Source organism: Nyctereutes procyonoides, unplaced genomic scaffold (assembly GCF_905146905.1).
Source record: "Nyctereutes procyonoides isolate TBG_1078 unplaced genomic scaffold, NYPRO_anot_genome, whole genome shotgun sequence".
Lineage (NCBI taxonomy): Eukaryota > Metazoa > Chordata > Mammalia > Carnivora > Canidae > Nyctereutes > Nyctereutes procyonoides.
The window spans coordinates 25,299,214-25,324,570 of record NW_026575048.1 but is presented as its reverse complement, the minus strand read 5'-3'; the positions used below and the strand labels follow the sequence as shown (position 1 = coordinate 25,324,570).

Here is a 25,357-nt window from a genome sequence, read left to right as displayed (position 1 = left end):
AGTATCATTTTGTCTCTTTTAATATGTACATAGAAACAATGATAGCAGATGGGGCAATATATAAAGCAGCTTGTGAGTCTGAGTAAAGGGCTTAAGGGAATTCTTAACACTAATCTTGTGACTTTTCTGTACGCTTGAAATTATATCAAAATAAACGTATTCTTCCCCTCTCCCCAAAAAAGGGCTGCATTTACTTATTTACCAAAATAAGTCATATGAAATAGGACTGCAAAAGAGGGAAAGACTACCATGTTTTAGAAGTTCATAGACCTGAGGGGCACCTGCATAGCTCAGTGGGTGGGTACCTGCTTTTGGCTCAGATTGTGATCCCAGTGTCCTGGCATCGAGTTCCACATCAGGCTCCCTTCTCAGTGGGGAGCCTGCCTCTCTCTCTCTGTCTCTCATGAATAAATAAATAAAAATCTTTAAAAAAAAGTTCATATACCTGAGATATACCTGGAAAGTAGCTAGGATTTCATCAGAGGAAGCAGAAAGGGCATTCTAAGAATAAAAGAAGACATCAAGTGAAGTGTTTTGTTTTCAAGATTTTATTTTATTTATTCATGAGAGACAGAGACACAGGCGGAGGGAGAAGCAGGCTCCAGGCAGGGAGCCCGATGCAAGACTTGATCCTGGGTCTCCAGGATCAGGCCCTGGACTGAAGGTGGTGCTAAACTGCTGAGCCACCCGGGCTGCCCAAGTGAAGTGTTTTTTAATTTTTGTTCCACTCCACTCCCTAAAAAGAGGGGAGATCTATAATTGTGTGAAAGTAGAAGTGAAACAAGTTAGTGAAAATGGAGTTATTTGGAGGTGTTAAAATTAGATATATTTGCAAAGGTGAAATGTGGGATAGGATGACTTTAGAACACGGATGCAAAATGCAGGTTTAGGATGAAGAACCTCTGAGAAAGGTAAGAAGGTCCCTCTGTCCCTGAAGGGACAGAGAAACTGTGAGCTAGGAAGAAGTGACAGTGAAGCAGCACTGAACTAAAAACCTATACATCTCTAGAAAATAAGAAACAAGGCCATTTTCTATGGTAGAGTAGGACTGGAAACTTAAATCCAGAGGAGAATTTGCAGAGCAGCAGTTCTAGTGAGTGTACTACTGAATCATCAGGGGAGAACAAGAATGACTATCATAAATTTATGGTAGGCAACATTCTGCAGCTTCCTCTACCCCCACAAGCAAAACCACAGAAGCAGCTAAGGTAGGGATATTAGACTGAGAGCTAATATAATAGGTTAATGGGACAAGGGACTCTCATAGTGAGGACATTAATGGAATAATTGAACATGGGCTCTAATCAAGACAGGGATTCAAGAACAGTCAGAAAAGGAGGATAAGGCATGTAATTTAAAAAGGACATTCTCAAATTGAACACCAATAAAAATTAATTTATTTAAAAAAATAAAATAAAAAATAAAAAGGACATTCTCTGCAGCTCTACTGATGAATCAAGTTATTTATCAATAAATATTTGAGTACTATTTTCTAACAGACATTTTTCTAGGCACTAGAGATACAGCAGGGAACAAAATATGGACCTTATAATCTAGTTGGGATAACAATTAGCAAATACATAAGGTCAGGTGGTGGTAAGTGCTATGAAGGAAAAATAAAGTACAGCAAGAATACCATAATGGGAGACATGGAAAAGGTGCTCTCCTAGACAAGGTGGTCAGAAAAGAACCCCTTTAGTAAGGTAACATGTAACCAGAAATCTTACAGAGGAAAAGGAACTAAGCATGCAGATATCTAGAAAAGAAAATGGGAACCACAGTACAGATGTCCTGAGACAAAAGAGGATCTGGCTGAGGATGGATAGACAAGAGGGGAGAGGGAGTCTGGGGTTCCATCAAGTAGTGTCTTGTATGCCAGCAAAAGAATAGAGATTTATTCCAAATGAGATGGAAAGTGGCTTAGCTTTCATTTTTACAAGACCATTCTGGCTTCTCTATGTTGAATACACGGTATAGGGATAGAAGGATAGAAGTAGGAAGACCATTTAGAACGTGACTGCAGTAATCATGTGAGAAATGGTGGTTTTGAGGTTGGTAAGAAAGTCAGAAGAGTCAGATTCTTAGTATTACACTGAGGATAGAGTAGAAAGATTTACTTACAAAATGGATGAGGAATGAAAGAAAGAGAGGGAGAAGAATGTCTTCAAGATGTCTGGCCTGTGCACTGGAAGAACAGAGTGGCCATTTAGTTAGGAAGGGACAGAAAATCAAAGTTCAGGTTTGACCATATTAAATTTGAGATGCCTATTAGATATCCAAGTGGAAATGCTGAGAGGGCCGTGATACATAGGAATGTAGAAATAGGGGAGAAGTTATGAATTGAGATATAAATATGGGGTCATCAGCATATGGTTACAGAGGTTTATTAGTTACTTTGTTAAAGCTGTTTCAGTGGATTGGGGAGGACTACAGCCAGACTGGTATGTACTTAGTGGATACAGAAAGAAGAGAAAGTGAACAGAGAGTGAAGGTGATTATTTTAAGTAGTTTCGCTATATCAAAGGAAGCAGAGAAATGAGGCAGTACCTAAAAATGGAAGATATGGTATGTGATGATGCAGGAAGGAACAATTGTAGAAAGGTTGTCTTTGAGTAGACAACAAGTGGAAGCACTGGCCTTATATAGAAGATCGGAGAGTTCATTCATAGAAACAGGAGGAAAGGCAGAGTGTTGGGAGATGACAGAATGTGGAAGTGTTTTCTGATTACTTCTTTTCCTTTAGTGAAACAGGAAGCAAGATCAAGAGGTCAGAGTGAAGTTGAATAAGGTTTTAGAAGTTTGAAGATGGAAGTGAAAGACTGGCATGAAACAGCTATCTAGAAAAATGGAAAACTGAATGAACTAAACAATCCAGTATGGCATATTTGATCATGAATTTAAAGTAAGACCAGACACCATGGTTTTGTGTTTCTCTTGGGCTACATTCAGTTGCTTGAGTGCAGGAACAGAGTAGCAAGAACTAGACTTAATGATGTTAAGGATTTGCCAGGGAAGTATCAGAGGAAGAGTAATAGATGAAAGGAGGGCACAAAGGAGTTGAAGAAATATGCAAGAAACTGGTGATGATGGACCAAAGAATCTAAATTGGCTAAGTAAGCAAATGAGGATAAGAGATGAAAAGCAGTGAAGATATGGCATAGTCAATGGACTGCATATCCTAGTAAGACTGGAGAATTACTGGAATTGGGATAATACAAGGAGTAACTAGAATAACAAGAGATGGTGACTATGAGTGAAATGCTTGAAACTGAGACAATGGGAAGATACGGTTACTATAAATGATAATATCTATGGTATGATCATAGGAATGAATGGTTGGAAGGGATGTCAGACAAGATTATTTGTGGTGAGGAAGTAAGGAACTGAGAGGTAAGGATCTTCCTCATGATGTAAGAAATTACAAAGAACTAAAACAGGAGCAGTAGTAAAGAGAAATGAGCTAGAAACATTTTGTAAGATTTAAATTATTATGGAGATTATCTGCACAAAGCAGGTGCATGCTCTTATATTGGTTATGTTCCTACTACCTATTCTGTGGTATAGTGTGCTTCAATAAAACATAAGATTCAAGAAGTTTCTGTTTGCTTCTGCAATGTTTCTTTCCATCAATATTATAACATTCTATCTGTTCTCAAGAGATCATCCTAAATGATTAGATATACAAGTAGCAGATCAATTTCCTTATCCTTGGCTCTTTAGGTTTAAAGAGCTATACTAAGTTAATAGAGCGATACTATTTTCAAATACTAGAAATATTGAGTTCTGACTATATTTCAAAGTTTTAGCAATAGGAGATACAGTGATTAGAAACAAAGAACAAAGACTCTAGTCTAGTATTATAATACATGCCAGTATCATTGGTACACTTATGTTCCACTGAAACTAGGTTTATTTAAAATTCATCACATATTTATTGGCTGCTTATTTTGTGCTTTTATTAAAAAGTGAACAAAACAGACATAGTCACTGTCTTTGGAGAGCTTATAGTATATTTTAGACAATAATGAAAACAATAAAAACAGAACAATAACTAGAAGGTCTATATTGGTAACAAAAAAGGGTATTGATTATCTTTTTTTTTTTTTTAATGTAAGCTCTAACACAGCATGGGTGGATCTTGAATTCAAAAGCATAACTTATTTTTCTTTGCTTGCACTAAAAATGAGAAAATATGGCTTTAAATTGCATCGATTAAATTTGTAAAAAAAAAAGTAATAAAAGGCAAAATAATTTTTCTTTAAAACTCATTAGAATTATATAAAAAACTTAACTGAAGCCTAGCTTCCTCCCAAGCAAAACAACTGTGTATCAAAGTACTGTAATTTTGCTTAGCCAGGAGTGCCTGGCTTAACCAGTCAGTAGAATATATAAGATATTTTTGATGCTGGCGTAGTGAGTTCAAGCCCCACACTGAGCGGAGATTACCTAAATAAATAAATAAAATTGCTTATTTAACATAAAAAAATGAAAACAGTGTGGTAGGGGGTGCCTGGGTGGCTCAGTTGGTGGAACATGCAACTCTTGATCTTAGGGGTCATGAGTTCTAGCCTGATGTTGGGTGTAGAGTTTACTTAAAAACAAAAAGTGTGGGGATCCCTGGGTGGCTCAGTGGTTTGGCGCCTGCCTTTGGCCAAGGGCGTAATCCTGGAGTCCCGGGATCAAGTCCTGTATCGGGCTCCCAGCATGGAGCCTGCTTCTCCCTCTGCCTGTATCTCTGCCTCTCTCTCTCTATGTCTATCATGAATGAAAAAATAAATCTTTAAAAACAAAAAACAAAAAAGAAAAAGTGTGTGGTGGGATCACGAGTAATTTCTACATGCCTTAAAAATTATCTTTTTCAATGTCATAATGTTGTCTGTGCAATGATTAAAATTAGAATTAATAAAGATAACTTACCCTTCGGTCAGCTGCTACAAGTCTAAATTCCTGTAATAACTTGCCAAAAAAAGATCTTTGCGGTTTTCTAAAGAGATGAATTGTCCCCTTTAAGATAAAAAATAAACAAATCAGCATTGAAGCATCTAATCTTTTTCATATCCTGTAATGGGATATGATGGTAACAACTAACATATACTGAACATTCAGTATGTGGCAAGCAATTATTCTAGACACTTGACAAGTATTTATCCATTTAATTCTCATAATCATCTATGAAATGGAAGTGATTTTTAGTAAATTGTCCAAGGGCTAACAAACGGCTAAGCAGAAATTCAAACCCAGGGATTATTAGCTCCAGACTACACACTTTTATTTTGAAATGGAATAGTCAATTTTGAACCAGAAAAGCAAACCATTTGCCATTTGCCAGATAGCTCTACTGGAAATAAAATAATTCAATTTACCTCATCAAAGCTTTATATATGAAAAGTTTGGAAACTATTATTTTAGAAAAATCTCTGAGGTTCTCTCTTAGGTAAAGTATCTGATATCCTGGATAGCCTCTTTAGTCCTTGCTAGTACACAGTATGGGACACAGCAAAGGGCATAACAGTGGGGTTACCACCAAGAGAAGAAACAGTGGAGACTAGAGAGTTATTGGCCACTCAAGTACGGGAAACTTTAGCTTTTATTAAAGGAGAGTTTAAGCATAGGAAATTAGCTTATGATTAAGGCAGTATCCAACATCAGGAGGAGAAAATATGAGTTACCAATAAATGGTTTTGGAAAAGGTCAAGTTGAGATTCTACTTGTATTTCTTATTCTAGTTTTTTGTCATGTTAAAACTAAAATATAAAACTATAGAGTATTTGAAGAAATTTATGGATGTATAATTTTATAATCTTGCAGATGGAGAAGACTTTTCATAATAGGACATAAAACCAAGAAGCTATAAAGGGAAAAAAATTGATCAATTTTACTATCTTGGGAATATAATACCCAAAAAAAAACCCAAAAACAATCCTAGAGAGGAAAGATAAACTGGGAAAAAAAATTTTTAATTGTTATTCCAAAAGCAAAGTATTGTTTCTAGGGGAAAAAATCTTTCACAATTTTCAGTGGGTCATATATAATAATTTGATTGCTAAGCGCCATGCATTTACTTGTTTGGACTTTAATTTTAGCAAAATGCTTTCCTGACAGTAAGGCCACAATCACCATAACAGCCACACTACATTGCCACCTCACTATCGTTGGCCAATTTGACTTAAACACTTAAATTTCACAGAAAGCAGTGGAACTGAGTATTAACAGATTTAAAATGAGGGAAACTTTCAGATCCAACTCCAGCACAGGTATGATTTTCCTAGTTAGCTACTAGGACCATCTCAGTAGTCATTTAAAAAAAAAAAAGGTATATCCCATTTCTTCGAATCTCAGACATGTCATTAGTTACATTAGGTTGAGACTCAGAAAAGGCAGAAAACTAAGTTGAGCACTAGAAATCACCATTAAAAACCAGATTGTTGATAACTGAGGCCAAGTGGCCTACACGGGGGCTCATTATATTATATTCTACTTTTCTGTGTTTGAAAATCTCCACAATAAATTTTTTTTAAGTAAAACACACTTAAAATATAAAGCATTAGAAAAAACTGTTACTAATTTTGCTATCCAAATAAAGACTAGTGTATATGTAACTCTAAGTCTTTGCTAAACTAATTCAGCTGAAAAGGAACAATATTCTGTTTTCATTTGAGATGCTAATGGTCATGTTAATGAAAATACCCTATTCTTAATGAAATATGTGCAGGATATTTGGTCCCAAGCACAAATTCTGCTCAACACTGTTATCCCTGGGTATCCTCTAACTTCATCCCACTTTATTTGTTAAAGTTTTGGGTGAAGACAGTAAGTTTTCTAAAAGGTAGAGGGCCATTTCTGATGCCATTCTGATATTGGTTAAAATAAAACCCCACAAAAATCCTAAAGTTCATGTCACTTTCCAAAATTATATTGGTCCCCCACTGCTATCATGATAAACTCTTAATTTTACAACCTGAAATCCAATGCTTTCAAGTGATTTAGCTTGTTTCTTTTCAGTTTTATCTCTTGCTCCAGATAGGGAATCAACTCCAACTAAACTGGTGTACCCCTCGTCTCATGATCATACTACTCAAGAGTGAAAAGGCCGGACTTGTCCAACCAAGCTCTAACAACCCTGTAATACTTGAGCAAATTACTTGACCTCTGTTTCCTCCTCTAAATGAGAGTAATGAATAGATTAAGAGTAATGCAGTAAAGTGTAAAGTACTGTTTCATGGCTGATCTTCTATGTGAAGCCTTCCTAGATTATTCCAAACTATACTGTTCTTTACCCTACTTGCTTTGCAAATTAGCCAGGATAGCCTGCATCTTGTCATCCTGCATTTTAAGTTAATTTTTTAGTAACTTCACTGATGGCAAGGGCTATATTTTCTTTACATTTTCTAAGATAGCTTGTGCTTTGCACAGTAACACCTTAATAAACAAAACATGGGTGACTCATAAACCCTTTCTTCCCCAAAACTTCTAAAATAAACCTTAAATGCCACTATTTTTTTGCATTATGGTTTCAAGCATAAAAATTTAGTGCCATAGCTATTTATTTGGTGTTTTAAAGACAGGTATTTATTGAAAACCTCCTCTGGGCCAGGAACTGTTACAAGGGTCTGGGAACACCAGCGTGAATACAGAGGTCCTGCTCTCAAAGAGCTTACAGTCTAGGAAATGAGGAAGACAAGTAAACACACAATTTTAACATACTCTGGTAAGGGCTACAGATGTTACTGGTAATTAGCACTAATTACCATGGGAGCACAACGGAAGCACCTAATAGTATCTTGAGATATAGGAGAAAGTCTCATGAAAGAGACTAAAGGACATATAAGGGTTATATTGATAAGAATGAGGGGTAGGAGACGATTGAATCCAGCAGATAGAACAGCATATACAAGTTAGGTGCAAAGGCACCTTAGAGCATCATCTGCAAGCTCTTCACTGTGACTGGAATATGAATGTATGTATGTGAAAAAAGAGGCTATAAAGAAGCTTTGCACGCAGACGCGCACACACACACACACATACACACAGAAGACAGCAGCATTAGCAGCTTGACAACACATAGCTTTTGTGTGCCATACCATATAAGACTTTATCTTGAGGATTATGGCAGGGAAAGGATTGAAGCAAGGGGGGGGTGGGTGGGCAGGGAGTGACACAGTCCAATTTCAGAAATTTAATTCTGGCTACACAGTGGTGAATATTTTGAAGAAAGTAGCTCGAAGGCTATTTGGACAGCCTCACCGAAGTAAACTTTTACCAACTTCCTGTGTGCAAAGGAGGGATTACAGAAAATTTACAATAAAAAAAAAGAAAGTATAAATAAGACCTTTTTGGGGGACCATTTCCACTCAAGGAAAAAACGTACTAGAGTGACAATGGCTTAGGCACTGACAAGTGGTGCTTCTCTCCTACGGAGGCTATCAAGAGATCCAAGAATTTTTCTGATAAAACGGTGTGTTCCTTTTTTTTTTTTTTTTTTGGTGTGTACCTTTTTTGACGTCACGATTACAATCAACTTATCTTTCGATAAAATTCAGAGATATATATATATATATTTGATTTGTAAAAGCATAAAAAAGACGAATTTCTCTTTAAAAAAAAAAATCACATTCCCCCCAAACCGTAAGGTATATAGTGGGATCTGCAAACGCGGGAAAAAAAAAAAAACGTGCAATAAAGACGCTCTACCAACACCTGGACTCTCTGCAACCACCGGCCTTCTGAAAGTTGCTGCTGTGTCAGGCTCCCTGGCGCTCCACTAAGCCAGGCTGCAGAGGGGGCGTCCACCTCAACGCCCCACTCATAACCCTCTTTATGAACAACGGTATCGTCACTGATGTAAGTAAGCATCACTAATTACGGTCGCCGTCGCTTGGACTTGTTTTCAGAGCTTTTGCTGGTGCAGACGCTGGCGCCGGCAAAGACTTTTATTTCTGTATCAAATATATATCTCGGCACGGGAAAGTGATAAACGCTAAGAACTGAAAGCTCGGCCGCGAGCAGAGCCGGGATGCCAAGCGCCTAAGGGGCCTGGCGAGGGATCGCGGGGGGTTCGGAGCTCTGCGGGCAATGAACGCTTCGGACGTGCGCCGCTTCTCTTGCAGGGGCCCGAGCACGACTCCGAGGACCCCTCCTTTGGGCCGCTGAGGCATGTCAAGGCCGCTCCGGGATGCGAGAAGATAAGAGGCATCATCTACGACAGAAACCCTCAGACCCCCAGCCAACTCACCATGATAAGGAGCCGCACAGCTCCCGCCGGAAGACGCTCTGGGAGCTAGGGTTTCCCTAGAGCGGAAGGGGTGGGGCATCGGAAGCCGATTGGCCGAGAGGGACACGGGGGCGGAAGTGCGTGCGCCGACTCCGTTCCCGCCCCCTCCCCGGCTACCCCTGCGTGCCATAGAGGCGAAGGCAGCAGCTAGAGCGGCCGCGCCGAGGCGCTTCGGGGGTACGTAGGTGGAGCCGAGGGAGCTCAAGACCCAGTCAGGGAGCGCCTAGGTTCTCTTTGTAACGTCAGGAAAAATTTCCCTTAGTGCTGAAGCGCTTTTACTTGTGGGGTAGAATTTTTTTGCAGTGTTTTGTGAAGTAGTATTCCCGTTTGAGGAACCAGGACGAATAAGAAACTTGCCCAGAGGCGTATACCTCTGGTTCTCCGTTAATAGCCGAATTCGAACTCAGGCCAGTGTAGGCAGTGCTGTGTTCTGTTTCCCGAAGCGCTGATTTCTCATGAAATTAATTTTAGGGGGCTAATATTGTAGAACACGGGGAATAAAAAGATTCTGTATGGAATACGCAGCGCGTGTGTGCATCCATCAGGCCCTAGTGGAGGGAGGGGAGGGAAACAAGGAGGGAGGGGAAGAGTGTTTACTGTACGGATAGTGCCATGCAGAAAACAGAGCGACTGGGTCGCTGATCTATAGTAGTCCAGGAAGCTGCTCTAAGGAAGTGAAATTGGACTTCTGAGTGACAAGCCTTCTTGCGAAGATCATTGCAGGCGGGATAGACCCTCCAAATAAAACAAGCAGTAGGTGTTTGAGGGTCCGAAAGACGGCAGTGTCTGGAGCCTTGGGCTTGAGGGCAAGAAGCGAAGAGATCTAAACGGAAAATGGGTCAGACCGAGCAGGAATTTCTAATTCTGGTTCGGTTTTTGTTTTGCCTTCTAAGGGAAACGGGGAGCCCACGGAGGGTCCTTAGGAGGCGGTGAGCTTTACGCGGCGGCTGGAGAACGGGTCGTCGCTGGCAGTGATTGCCAACCAAGCACTCACGGGGGAGGCAGGCACTGTTCTGAGAGGTTAGCATGCCTTAGCTAAACCCTTCTTAGCGGGATTTAAGTCTCGAACTCGATTCCCCTGGCAGCTTCCATCTCTCCACAGCTCGTTAGACTCCCCAACCATTGCTTTCTGTTAGGTTCCTTTGAATATTACTCTGCACGGATACGATCTTGGAGTTCACCAAGGATTTGAAAGAAATCTGTAGGCATATTCTGGGGCTTTTACCTCTGAAATGCTTAAGATTTCCTTCCTGATTTTCAGCTGTTTTACAAGCCCCAAGTGACTCTTTAGCCCAAAAAGACTATTAGGTTCTGCTTGAAGTCTATTTCTAAGCACCAAGCACCTTGCACACACTGGAAGTTACCCTGGGGGTAAAAGCTAGTTAATGTGGATCTCTTCTAGGACATGCTTTTGTGCAGTTTCTGCCTGGTTTTGCTTGCTCCCTAGAGTCTTCTAATCTTTGCTTTTTATATTTTGTTCACTTTATAATTATTATGGGCAAGAGTTAGTCCAATACGAGCCACTCCTTCACTGCTAGACTGCAGCCTCTGAAACCTCAAAAAGTTTCAAATAAAAATAATTAAAGGCAAAATAAAATCTACCATTCATTTCCAATCCATTAGGATAAAAATCCACTTTATGCAGCTGAACCTTTTAATTCATTTTTTTTCTTCTGAAGAAAAAATACAAAAGACCAGATTAAAATTTGAGATAAGCACTTCAAGGAAAATCTTTTTCTGACTCGAGTCCAAAGCCAAACTAAATGGTTCATTCTACCAAAAGAATTAGTTTCTGTACAAAATATAAAGAATTTTATCCTATCAATAGACTGCTGTATATTTACTTAAATTGGAATTCTTGCATCTGCTTTTCCTTCACTTCTTCCTAAGCACAAAGCACGGTCAGAAACCTAACAACCTCAATGGGCAGACTGTCTTAGAATAAACTTTTACCATTATCTGGGAAAGATAGTACTGATTCTTTCCTTTGGCTCAAAGTAAGTTTTAATATAGTTTACAAAACACTGCCATATTAACATGAGCACACTAACTTTTAATGTTTAAGCATTACTTTTTAAGAAGTTAATATGACAGTTCAACACAGAATCCAAAAGGTCACAAACGAAGTCTAATATTCAGAAAGCCTCGCCAACTTCTGTCTTTATTGAAAAAAAGAAAAAAAAAACAGACGAATCCCTTTGCCTCCAATTATATCATTATCTTATTTTCATGGTTATTCTATGAGGAGAAAAAAAAAAACCAGCTTAAAGTGAAAATAAAAAGTAAGCCATAGAAAATAGTTCTCTATCACTAAGCTCAACTTCAGACTTTGGTCAGGAAAGTAAAAGAACTTCTATACTGTATGGATGGTTATTCATACAGTAATATATAATTGTGATTCAGTGTTTATGAGAATATTAGCTTGACTTTTCTATTTTTTAACATTTGAAATCTTTGTTATCTAAAAACTATGCCAATTAAAAGTGAGCTACATTACTGCAGATAGAATACTTTTAAATATCATATTTTAAAAGTTGAGCATGAAGCACACAGACCCTTAATATGACTGACCAGTTATTCAAGTTTCATTAATGTTAATCCTTTTCTAAATGAAAATACAAAGTGAAATTTTATGAGCTTTACTGAAAATGTTTTAACTTTGGATATTCCCAATTCTTGTCATCATGTATACTGTATGATCTTTCATTATCAATATTTTATGATTGATGCTTTAATGTTTGAGACCTTAAAAAGATACAACATGTGATTGAAAATAGGCATGGTTCTGGCTTAAAAATTTTTCTTTTCTATTTATTTCAACCCTCATTTCTGTTATCTAGGGAGTTCTAAGTTCATGATTAGAGGAGACATTTGAGTTACAGCTACAAATAGCCCATTATCTTAAGAAACCAATACATCTATATGTAGATTAAATCTTTAACAAGAACAAGAATAAAATTAAAAAGAATGCATGTCTTCATTATAAAATTCTTATTTAGCTGGGGCACGTTTTTAATTTTAATGTATTCCCTCAAAACCAAAGATATTTTTCTTAAACGAAAAAGTCTTTGTTACTATTATAAAATTATTCTTTCCACCCATGACATTTTACATAAAAGCACCAAAGAAAATTTCTGTAAACAAACTTTTAACCAGTAAACTAAGGGCAAATATCCATTTGCCTTTATTACAATATTTAAAAAGCCATGATGAGTCTACTTCCTACAATGACAGTTTTATAATAAAATCCAGGCATACTTATACAAACAAGAAATGGAATTACTATACATTTTTGGGGAACAAAAGACAGATTAACAGACTAACTTTTTAGTTAACAAAGTGAGCACAAGAAACCTATAAAATGTATGCAATGTATAAAAATTCAGTAATTTTTTAAAGTTTCATTGAAGGGGGATTAATAATTATTAAGAATAAAAGATGGTAGATCCACTGGCTTATAATTATCCTGTAAACAGTAAGAAAGCAATAAGCAATAAATTAGAAATGTCTTATCTCTCAGTTCTTCCCTTCTCTCACACAGGACCACTTTTACAGCAGTTAAGATTGGCCTTTTTAAATATTAGAATCATTCTAGCAGAAAATAAATTCCATTAGGAATAAATTAACAGTCTACAATAAATTTCTGACATATATTAGAAAAAAATACTGCAGGTCACATGAGGATTGATCTACACCTTGTAATGACAGAGTGACTCAAACCTTCTAACTCTCTATTTTACAAGATTTGCTTTTTTGCTATCAACAAATTGCTTTCTAAATTGGTAGCAAGGTAATAGAAAAATGTAAAGTGAAATGCAATTGTTTAATGTCTGGATTTTTGAAAAAGAAAAAAACCTTCAAAATACTTTTTCCTATTACTGTTACATAGGAAGAAGTTTCATTTGGCACACTGGACTTGTATTTAAAAAAAAAAAAGGAAAAAAAAGAAACTTCGAGAATTTGGCATTCTAATCATCTGTAGTAAAGACAACAGTAGGAAAGGAAAATAGAAAAAATTACTATTTTAAGAAAAGACATCAGAAGACAAACAACCAAAGGCGCTTGTGTCTTCTACCATTCACTGTTTCTGGAATACTTTCATCTGCAACACGATATACAAATTATTATTTACATTATGATTATATTGGTAAAGAAGACCAGAATCAGTTTTTGTTGTGCTCTAACTTACAGTGCCCATCAGGATAACCATGAACACAGGCAAGAAGGCCTTCAACAAAACACTCCATTTGCATTGTATATTTTATTTAAATTTGTTTTATGGTTTGTCTGCTAGGGTGTACAAGTAATTGTAAGACTCTGAAAAGTCCTGTAAACTTAGGCTGAATTTCTGTAGCTGATAACTATTCAATAAAGATGGTGTTTCTCTCTTCAAAAGCAAAATGTTCTGCAGGCTTACAAAGGTCTTTCCTTAAACAGTGGTATCGCCAAAGTCCTTGTTCCAACGTATGTATGCTTCTAAGGTTTGAGGGCTCACGCTGCGCTTTATCTTTTTCAAGGATTCAGTGAAGTCAGATAATCGAATATTTCTCATCTAGATTTAAAAAAAACACATGACAATACAAATCATGAACATATATACAGTAATTAACCCAAAAATGGATTAAAGTAATGATGCTGTAGTTTATTGGGTTATAAATATATTCTTAGAAAATCATGCCAGTCATCTTATTTTACATATATGTTAGGCAAGTTTGCTATATAAGAAATCTTACCAAAATGCTATACTAATCTACTTTTACGATATGTGTTTAATTTCCTAGGTTTTAAATTTTTATTTATTTATTTAAAGATTTTATTTATTTATTCATGAGAGACACAGCGAGAGAGACGGAGACACAGGCAGAGGGAGAAGCAGGCTCCATGCAGGGAACCTCATGTGGGACTCGATCCTGGGACTCCAGGATCACGTCCTGGGCCAAAGGGAGGTGCTCAACTGCTGAGCCACCCAGGCGTCCCTAAAATTTTAAATCATAATGTTTTCCCATTATAAAAACAGAAAACACTCATTAAAGAAAATTTGACAAAAAACAGACAAGCAGAAAAAAGAATCACAATTCCATCATACAGAACTCTCAAGTCTCACCACAAGCATACTCTAGCTAAATTCATGTTAGGTTTATTAGACAGGAAAAGTTAACAAGAAGGGCATGAGACTCTTAAGGAAACAATACTTTTTACAATATAGAAGATGCTTGTATCTGAAATTTTCTAATACTAATATTACTTATAATGCATTTATATTAATTTGGTCTTATTTTCTGACCTTTTTAATTGGCTATGAGAATGTAGAAAAGAATCCTGAGTTAACGTATATCTTTAGTTACCAAAGGATTTTTAAAACCAAAAGGAGCTTGGTACAAAATGAATAGTTTTAGAAATTGTCACTAATATATACATTGTATTTTGACAAAAAATAAGTGAAAGGAGAATTTAAGACAAAATGTCAACTGATATTTATTCTTTTTATTACTCTTATAAAAGCCAATCTAACTACTTCATGCCCTCATATCTTGATGAACACATATTGAGAAAATCACCCACATTTGTAACTTGTAGCCTAATCTTAGTCAAAAAGGAAAGGACATATTGTTACCACATAATCACCATATGAGCCCTACATGTTTACTTATTTAACTGTAAAACACACACTGGCTTCTTCCTAAAGCCCAAAGTGTAGAAGGATGATGAATGTAATGTATTACTATGATATTCTTGAATAAAATTTATTTGTTATAGAAATTAAGGTTTTAAAAGCTTTTGATGAAATTCCAACTGAAATATATAGTATGGTGTATATATATATATGAAATTTATATATGGTATTTTAAAGTTAGTAAGAGGTGAATGTATACAATGGGAAAAAGCAACTGGCAGTTAATTGGAGAAAAATAAATCGGCAAAGATGTCTTATCAAAACGAAATAATGAAATAGCAAAGTTACAGTTAAAGTGGATACAAACTGTGTGCTTTGTTTTTTATTTTCTTTTATTTTTAAGTAGAGAAAGACACAGAGGGAGAGAGGCAGAAACACCAGGAGAGGCAGAAGCAGGCTCCACACAGGGGAGCCCAATGCGGCACTCGATCCCGGGTCTCCAGGATCACACCCTGGGCCGAAGGCGGTGCTAACCCGCTGAGCCACCCGGGCTGCCCTCATTACTACCTTAATTAGTCCCTTTATTCCACGTGGTCTTTCCATGGGTCAAATAAAAACGCCTAAATTGTCACACAATCGGCCTCTCCTAGTCTGAAGCTAAGGGGCCAAAGTATAGGTGATATCAAGTTTATCTATCCTGGGTCCAAAGCAGGGAAATGGTGTATGAAGAAGAAATAATTCATGCATGATGTTCACTTTTTGAGTAGAAAGGTATTATCAGGTTTATGCTATAAGAACATTAAAAACATATATTTATGGGATATTCTTAATAAACTTTTTAAAAATCCACAAGACACTTTGGGAACACAAGCTGTATAAGTACTTATATATATAAAAAAAGTAAATGTGGAATTAAAATTATGAATCAGATAAAAGGGACTTGGAACTTATACTTTAAATGTGAATTTTTAAGGTAATAGTAGCTAAATGCCAAAGAAGGTATGTGGAATACTCTATTCCCAGCTTCACTCATATCAAAGACACTCTAGGTAAATTAGACTTAAAATGAAATGGTGGTTGCAATAAGTGTGAGGGTATTCTTAGTAATGTAGTTAATTACTATGCACAAAATACCTGAAAACAATGAAGTTTACTCAGAAGCTTAAAGAAAAAAAGACTGCCAAAATGTACTCAAATACATTCATTCACGGGATCTCTGGGTGGCTTGGCGGTTTAGCACCTGCCTTCAGCCCAGGGCGTGATCCTGGAGTCCTGGGATCAAGTCCCACATCGGGCTCCCTGCATGGAATCTGCTTCTCCCTCTGCCTGTGTCTCTGCCTTCTCACTCTCTCTATCCCTCTAATGAATAAATAAATAAAATCTTTAAAAAAAAAATACTCTGTTCATTCATTCTCTCTGTTAAGAGTTCACCATCTCCTCAATAGCTGTTGAAACTTGGGCAGTAAAAAATATCTCTGACATATAAGTTATAAATATGATTTAAGACTAATTTTAAATATTTGCTTACATAGTTATTACAATCATTCTGCATGTGCGATGTCATATTTTGCAGCAATGTTTTTCAAAAGAAATACCTCAGCGTCTCATAAGAGGGCCTACCATATTAAGAAAATGTAATGAATTACATTACAATGGTATTGTTTTATTTATTTAATCCTTTTTAAAGAAGATTTTATTTATTTATTGGAGAGACAGTGAGAGAGCACAGGCTGGGGGACAGGCAGAGGGAGAGGGAGGAGCAGATTCCCCACTGAGCAGGGAGCCTGACATGGGTCTGTCTCTATCCCAGGACCCTGAGATCATGATCTGAGATGAAGGCAGACGCTTAATGGACTGAGCCACCCAGATGCCCTGGAATTGCTTTTATAAGGACAAAAACATCAAGGGATTAACTTGTTAGAAAGAGTAAAATCCTCAAGTTTTCTATGATTTGATAGAAAAATGACTTAATGACTATGTACAATGTTTTTTTTTTGTTCATTACCAAAGAACATAAGGGATTGTAATTTAATATGCTTGTATATTTTGAAATGAAGCAAAGTTAACATTTTCTATCTTCTAATCATATCAACTACAAAAATCCAGACAAACCTATCTTACAATATAGAGAACCAGAGCAAAGAAATGATAATTATAAAATAATATACCTCACTGGCAGACATATTCTTTACTTGTTCTGGTTTCAGTTCTGTAAAATATAAGACAATCACTTAAAAAAAAAATTTCTAAGTTTAAGTTACTGAAGCACAAAGCCAAGTACAATGATCTAAAAGTACATGTTCAATATAAATTATTTGTATTAAAAGGAAGACACACATTAATATTAAGAGCACAATTTATAAATGCTTAATAATAGTCCTTTTTAGGAGTAACTGGGAGGCATTCAATTTCTTTGCATATTGCTCAAGAACAATAAAATTTACAAAGTTTAAGAGTGAACTTAAAAGAATGCAGCTTGTTCTTTACAAAGTTTTTTTCTTTTTTTTTTTTTTTTAAACCCAGTAACTTTTGTTTGCTTCAGAATAGTTAAAATCTTCTGGAAAAAAGGCAAATGGTTTATATATTAGTGATTGGTTGAGTCCTCTTTCTGAACAAGACTTCATGGTTCTGGCAGCAAGTTTGACTAGAATGCTATGCCCATGTTCTCAAGGTTACACTTCTTATTCTCCAAAGCAGCAATTCTGAGTCAGTACACTGTTTCATTGCAGGAGATAAGTTCTAGAAGTTTCATGTTTCATGTTCCTTTTTATTGTCACAGCCAGCAATCTGCGTGCATACCTGAGAGCATCATTTACCCACTCCCCATACTGGCTGTGGAAAAGCAGTTAAGAATATCTAGTCTAAAGTGGTATCATAGTGGTATTTCACAATCAGCAAATAACTCTGAATCAAATCAAAGCAATTCCTCAAAAGATAACATATAAGAATACAAATAAAAGCTTCCCTTTAGACACTTTTAATTTCAAGTGATATCAGAATATTGAAGTGAGAAGAGCCAAAAAACAGATAAGAACATTTCCCCTTTATTTTTCTTTTTTGCTTGCTTAAAAATGTTTTATTTTTTTTTTTATTTTTATTTTCTGCTGGTTACCTACTATCAAGAAGTGAAACATGGCAGATGGTAATTTATCGTGGTGAGCATTGTTTAATGTACAGAGTTTTCTACATTATGTTGTACACCTGAAATGAATATAACGTTGTATGTGAACTATATTTCAATAACAAAAATTTTTTAATAAAAAAACCCTGAAAACTGTTGTTTTTAATAGGGGTCATGGTCTACTACTGACCCATGGACTGTGAGCTAAGACGGTTTCGCATTTTTGTTTGTGAAAACAAAGAAACAGAAGAATATGCAACGGAGAGCCTATGTGGCCCCTAAGCCTAAAATATTTATCAGGCCCTTTACTCTCTCAGTCTAGAGTTGCTGACTCTAACTCTAGAAACTATTTTGTAATAAGCTTTCTAACAGCTTCAATGCTTTCTTATTAAAACAAAAACCTCTCAATAGGGACTTCTTAAGCTTCTAAAGTGGTCTAATAAATAGGCTCTATACACATACCTCGGATAGGACCCAATGCTGCATCTTTTGCCAAAGCTGTTAGATCACTTCCTGAATACCCATCGGTCATTCTGAGAATGGGAAGGAAGAAAGAGTAAATTATTTTCATCTTTGCAGATTTAAAATCTCCATGTAAAAAGAGGGTAAAATCTAGTTTGCCTCTATCATCAAGCAGAGAGCTATGTAATTTGATTTTAAGGACACAGGCCCACTTGCTGAAAACAAACAAAATAGTCTATGGCAGTCCTCAGAATGCCTGAAATTTTCATTATGAGAACCATTTCTTTAGATTAAGGCATATTACATCTCCAGGAGGCTCCATTAAATTTTAAATACATCCCTTGGAAAAGATAACACCTATAAGCCATTGCTAGCTAACTGATACATAACCATAATTATTGCTCTGTAAATTAATATTTCTTTATCTTGACAAAAAACACTGTCAATCAAGGTAGATTCTTTTTTTTAATTTTAAATTTTTAAAAATTTTTTCAAGGACACTCTATGCCTAACGTGAGGCCCAAACTCACAACCCTGAGATCAAGAGTCATGTGTTCTACCAACTGAGCCAGTCAGGTCCCCAAGGTACATTTCTTTAAATGTAGGACAGAGAGGGTAAAGGAAGAGTCTGGGGTAGAAGACATTGGCAAAAAAGGCACACCTGAATGGGATGCCACAGTGGAGAGTCCTGGGCAGCCAAGAGATTATCAAGGGGAACTAAAAACTGGCGGGGGGGGGGGGGGGGGACACAAAGAGGAAGAAGAAAATAAAACAGGAAAAGAAAGCATTTACTTAGCACATACTATGTTATATAACTATTGAGATCAAACATTATTAGCTGCATTCTTTATTGCAATGACAAAGAAGAACCTCAATATTTCCAAGTATTGAATTTACTCTTTTCTCATAGGTATCTGGAACTCAGGGTTTTTACTAAAATTACTAGCACTTCACATACTTCTTGAGTATTTAAATTACTTTATGAGATTTTTAATGACTAAAATTCAACAAGTACACCTCCTATAGTTTCTACTTAAGTATACCACTCATAAAAAAAGCTGAAGATGCAAAAGTTAAAAAAAAATTTATGTGTAATACTAGAGAACAAGTTTGTATAAAAATATCTGTGGGGTGCCATGTAGCTCAGTTGGTTAAACATCTGCCTTTGGCTCAGGTCACGATCCCAGGGTCCTGGGATCGAGCCCTGTATTGGGCTCCCTGCTCAGTGGGGAGCCTGCTTCTCCTTCTCCCTCTGCCTGCTATTTCCCCTGCTTGTGCTCTTGAAAGAAAGAAAGAAAGAAAGAAAGAAAGAAAGAAAGAAAGAAAGAAAGAAAGAAAGAAAGAAAGAAAGAGAAGGAAGGAAGGAAGGAAGGAAGGAAGGAAGGAAGGAAAGAAAGAAAGAAAGAAAGAAAGAAAGAAAGAAAGAAAGAAAGAAAGAAAGAAAAGAAAAAAGAGAGAAAGAGAAAGAAGAAAAAAAGGAAAGAAGAAGAAAATATTTGCATTGGTGTAGGCAGAGATACAAGATGTTTTAAGTTTTTAAAATTATTTTAATACCACTTACAAGTTTTAATAAATTTATAAAAAGAATATACCATCATTGGATATGTAGGTCAGGTCTTACAGAAGATCTAGAAATTTAAATTTAGAAACCATATATATAAGAATAAGAGATAAGAAAAAAAGGTAAAGGAAGTTAAAGGATGAGGTGAAGTTCTCTTAAAAATAAATTATTCATTTCATAATTATACACAAAACAAAAAAGAATTCTTTAAAAAAAAAAAAAAAGCTTTAAGATAGACCAAATCAAATTACTCACCTAGCAAGTTGTGCTAGTTCTTTTTGGGTCAATGGGCTTCCTTGTTTACATAATAGATTTTTAAGTAAAAGTAGTCGTGTCTGAAAAGAAATATTAAAGAATTATCAGCCCCAAGAATTAGCTTAATGAAATATCCAAAAATTAGGTTCAAATCCTGACCCTTATTTAGTTAGCTGAATGATCATAAATAAGTCACTCTCTTAGAGGCTCGCTCATGTCTGTTAATTGGAGTTAAACCATTTTGCAAGGCACATGGGTGGCTCCATTGGTTAGGCATGGCCTTTATTTAGCTCAGATCATGATCTCAGGGTCCTGGGATTAAGCCCCACACTGGGCTCTCTCCTCAGCCGGGGAATCTGCTTCTCTCTCTCCATCTGTCCCTGCCCCCTAGTGCTCACTCACTCTCCCTCAATTAAATACATAAAATCTTTAAAGATAAATAAATAAATAAATAAATAAATAAATAAATAAATAAACAAACAAACCAACCACCATTTTTTGAGAGTTCTTGAGACTTAAAGATAATCCAAATAAAGCACTAAGGAAGTAGCTGCTGCTATCAAGGATGTTAAATGTTTGGGCTAGACAACCACAACTTTTAATTTTTTAAATATTTTTATTTTTTTCTAAAGATTCATTTATTTAAGAGAGAGAATGCTTAAGAGCATGGGGCGGGGCAGGGGTGGGCAGAGGAAGAGGGAAAGAGAGTCTTAAGTAGACTCTGTGGCTGAGTGCAGAACCTGATGCAGGGCTTGATCTCATGACCTAAGCAGAAACCAAGAGCCAGATGCTTACACCACTGAGCCACCCAGGTGCCTCGACAATCACCATTTTTAATAAACACTTTTATAGAGGAATGAATTCATGTAACATTAATCTCCCCATTTTAAATGTATAATTCAATGACTTTTAATAAATATATAGCTGTGCAACCATCACCATGACCACTTTTAGAACATTTCTATCACTCTAAATAAAGTTCACTTATGTCTGTTTGCAGTTAATCCCCACTCCTACCCCTAAACTCTGCAAACAATTTCCTTTGTTTTCTAGAAATTTGCCTTTTCTGGACAATCCATACAAGTGGAACCATATGATAGATTATCTTTTATACCTGGTGTCTTCTCATTTAGTATGTTTTGGAGGTTTTTCTATATTATATACCATGTATAAATACCTGAATCCTAGCAAATACCTATTGTTAAACAGTATTCAATTAAATGCACACAACAGATTTGTTTACCCATTCTCTAATTAGATCTTAGATTTTTAGTTCTTTGCTATTATTTATAAATCTAAAAATTCTTTTTTTTTTAATCTAAAAATTCTTATACATGTCTTTGTGTTAGACATATGTTTTCATCTGTCTTGGGCAGATTCTTAGGAAAGGAATTATTGGGTCTTATGGTTAAGTTTACATTTATCTTTTTAAGAAATTGCCAAACTAAAAAAAAAAAAAAAAAAAAAAAAAAAAAAAAAAAAAAGAAATTGCCAAACTGTTTTCCAGTGTGGCTGTACTAATGATTGGAAAATCAATATTGTCAAGATGGTAGGTCTTGTTTCTGTGTTAAAAAAAAAAATTCAAACATAGATACATACCTCCTCATTTGGCAAAGACACATATACCCGTTTGATGAAACGCCTAAAAAAAGATTCAAACAATTTCAGAATTTACCTTGAATTTAAAGGTAACTCAGTTCAAGTAGCAAATGACAAAAAAACAAAACTTTAATACTCAAAGTATTTGAATGCGTTATAGTGTACTCATCAGTGTGAAGTTATTTTGAGTTACTTGTTTTTTTTTAAGATTTTATTTTGAAGTAATCCCAACATGGGGCTCAAATTTATAACCCCAAGATCAGAAGTCACATGCTTTACTGACTGAGTGAGCCAGGCACCCCTTGAGTTACTTTTTTAAAACTCTCTAGATACTGTTTAAAAAATCTTTAATTCAGGGATCCCTGGGTGGCGCAGCGGTTTGGCGCCTGCCTTTGGCCCAGGGCGCGATCCTGGAGACCCGGGATCGAGTCCCACATCGGGCTCCCGGTGCATGGAGCCTGCTTCTCCCTCTGCCTGTGTCTCTGCCTCTCTCTCTCTCTGTGACTATCATAAATAAAAAAACAAAAAAAACAAAAAAAAAACACCTTCAATTTAAAAAAAAATAAAAATAAAAAATAAAAAAAAAAAAAATAAAAAAATAAAAAATCTTTAATTCAAAATTGTCAGAATTAAAGTAACCATTTATGTATGTGTATCTTTTCTTTTTTAGACAGAGAGAGAGAGAGAGAGAGTGCGTGCAAGCACATGAGGGAACAGAAGAGGAGTCAAGGGAGAAAGGAAGGAAAAGAGAGTGAGAGGAAATCCCAGGGAGACTCCATCCACATTGAGAGCAGAGCCCAATGTGAGGCCCAGTCTCACAACCCTAAGACCATGACCTGAGCTTAAATCAAGATCAGACGCTCAACCAACTGAGCCACTCATGTGCTCCTATATGTATGTTTTCAATAGCATGAATGTTTTAAAACAAACAAAATATCTGATATAAGAAATGGAATAGGGCAGCCCGGGTAGCTCAGCGGTTTAGCGCTGCCTTCAGCCTAGGTCATGATCTTGGAGACCCGCGATCGAGTCCACATCGGGCTCCCTGCATGGAGCCTGTTTCTCCCTCTGCCTGTGTCTCTGCTTCTCTCTCTCCCTGTGTGTCTCTCATGAATAAATAAATAAAATCTTTAAAGAAAAAAAAAAGAAATGGAATAAAGAAATCTCTGCTACCTTCTAAAAACTTAACTAAAACAAACAAGGACCATTGAAACAGAAATGTAAACTCCACCATCAACAAACTCAGGTAATATTTATACAACTAAAGTGAATGAAGAAGGGCTGCCTAGGGCAGTGAAAATGATACTGATGAAGGAGGATGACACAGGATCTTCTACTGCAGATTCTAGGTGTGGCTATCAGCACAGGGTATTCTAAAGGAAACAGAGCATTCTCGGAGGATTAATAAAAAGCCAACTTCCCATATTTATTATTTTTATTTTTTATCTTTTTAAAGATTTTATTTATTCATGGGAAACACAGAGACAGAGACATAGAGGGAGAAGCAGGCTCCTCACAGGGAGCCTGATGTGGGACTTGATCCCCCAACCCATATCACACCTTGAGCCAAAGGCAGACACTCAACCACTGAGCCACCCAGGTGTTCCAGAGCCTCCCATATTTAAACCAGCATGTGAAAAATGGCTCTGCAAATCATGTGAAACCTAGTCAGGAGCAGAGGAATGGCAAGAATATTGAGGCTGAAAAAAGAAACTCAAAGACATACCACTTTTGTAAGAAGACATCAAGACATCTCAGAAGATTACAAGCTATCTTGCACTGACTAATCTTTATCAAGTAGGATTTGATGGTGACTCAAGGAGACTGCCTGTTAGTCCAGGCTATTCATAGGACAAGACACTTGCTCAGTATCTTAATTTACTAGCTCTTCTCCTATAATATCACTAAAACTAGGCTTTCTAAGAAAACTCCCTTTATTCAAATGAGAACAGTGAGCAAAACAGGTAATAATTTCTTTAAAGTGCCAAAAAAGAGAGAAAAGATTACAATAAATATAAAACAGAGAATATACGCAAGAAGATTCTGCCATAGAACAAATTTAAATTGTGACCATATATCTTTCCATGAAATAATTTAATCAAAAAGAAGTCTCCTAATTAAACAAGAACTCAATGAGATATAAGGGCTGAAGGCTATAACTTACAAAAGCTCAAGGAAATAAGACAAAAGAAGAAGAAAAACGGGATTATAGAGATCAAGAAAGCGATGAAAACAAAGGAGAAAACCACCACAGACACAGGTTACAAAAGTAGTAGCACAAAGATCAGTCACAAACCCAGTAACCAATAAATACAACAAATAAAATGGAACAAAACAAGACCTAAGAGTTATAAAGGATTAGAAAGAAAATTAAAGATATGGAAGGCAAAAAGATGCAACATAATGCATAAACTGTGTGTGAAAGAAAAAAAAACAGAAGAACGAATTAGGAAAATAAAAATTCAAGATAGTATTCAAAATTACTTTCCTAAAACAAGAGGTTTCAAACTATCAATTTAAACAAACACCAAATCCCAGAATAAACACAGATCAACATATTTCAAATAACTAGATTTTAGTGGTTAAATATAACTAGTAAGGAGGAAAAAAAATCAAGTTAATCCATAAATGTGAATAAAAGCAGGCTGGCTTCAGACTTTTACACTATAATGTTTAATCCTAGAAACAATGGGGCAATGTAATCAATACCTCAGGAAAAGAAAGGGAGGCCGAAGAATTTTAGGCTGAGTCTAACTGTCCTCCCTGTAGGAAGGGAATAAATTCGTTCAATCACACAACAACACAGAACACAGTTCCCATGAATCCTGCCTGCTTTTACTGACTTCTCATGAAGTCCAGGAAAAGAGAGTAAGAATAAATTCTGGAGTTTTAAAATAATTTAATCCTAATCAGAAGAAATAAGCAATTTTCCTGAAACCACAAAATGTAAACTTGTTTTCGTGGTATGTCGGTTCTGTCTTCAAAATCTTTAGTTGGTGACAATGGGATGCCTGGGTGGCTTAGTGGCTGGGTGTCTGCCTTCGGCTTGGGGCATAATTCTGGAGACTTAGGCTCGAGTCCCGCATCAGGTTCCCTGTGAGGAGCCTGCTTCTCCCTCTGCCTGTGTCTCTGCCTCTCTCTCTCTCTCTCTCTCTCTCTCTCTCTCTGTGTCTCTCATGAATGAATAAATAAAATCTTAAAAAAAAAACAAAAAACTTCAGTTGATGACAAGAGGCCAAAGGATGGATACCAGGAGCAAAATAATGAATTTAGTCTTCAAATTAAGAGTGAAGGAAATAGATATGTGAGATGAACACAGGAGTAAATACATCTGAAACTGATGTGTTTCTACATAATCTCCCTACCTGAGAACAGCCTCATCAAGCTCTTGTGGCCTATTAGTTGCACCCATTACAAGCACTCTGTCATCTCCAGCAGATTGTACCTATAAGCCAAAAATTTTTTCAGTACTTT

At 36.3% G+C, this 25,357-nt stretch overlaps 2 protein-coding genes across 3 annotated transcripts in view; both read right to left on the bottom strand.

Annotated features, from left to right (window-relative positions):
• SLC30A6 (solute carrier family 30 member 6) overlaps positions 1 to 9,269 on the bottom strand; it is a 41,932-nt gene extending 32,663 nt beyond the window's left edge. The window contains exons 1-2 of the mRNA XM_055327537.1: positions 9,233 to 9,269; positions 4,918 to 5,004 (exon numbers count right to left, since the gene is read on the bottom strand). Of these exons, the coding sequence (XP_055183512.1) occupies positions 4,918 to 5,004; positions 9,233 to 9,235 (90 nt within the window). The 5' untranslated portion in view covers positions 9,236 to 9,269. The remainder of the gene's footprint in view (positions 1 to 4,917; positions 5,005 to 9,232) is intronic.
• A 4,244-nt stretch (positions 9,270 to 13,513) lies between these two features.
• SPAST (spastin) overlaps positions 13,514 to 25,357 on the bottom strand; it is a 49,816-nt gene continuing 37,972 nt past the window's right edge. For both annotated transcript variants that reach the window (XM_055327352.1, XM_055327353.1), the window contains exons 12-17: positions 25,249 to 25,328; positions 21,884 to 21,926; positions 20,285 to 20,364; positions 18,469 to 18,539; positions 17,054 to 17,094; positions 13,514 to 13,823 (exon numbers count right to left, since the gene is read on the bottom strand). In XM_055327352.1, the coding sequence (XP_055183327.1) occupies positions 13,701 to 13,823; positions 17,054 to 17,094; positions 18,469 to 18,539; positions 20,285 to 20,364; positions 21,884 to 21,926; positions 25,249 to 25,328 (438 nt within the window). In that variant the 3' untranslated portion in view covers positions 13,514 to 13,700. The remainder of the gene's footprint in view (positions 13,824 to 17,053; positions 17,095 to 18,468; positions 18,540 to 20,284; positions 20,365 to 21,883; positions 21,927 to 25,248; positions 25,329 to 25,357) is intronic.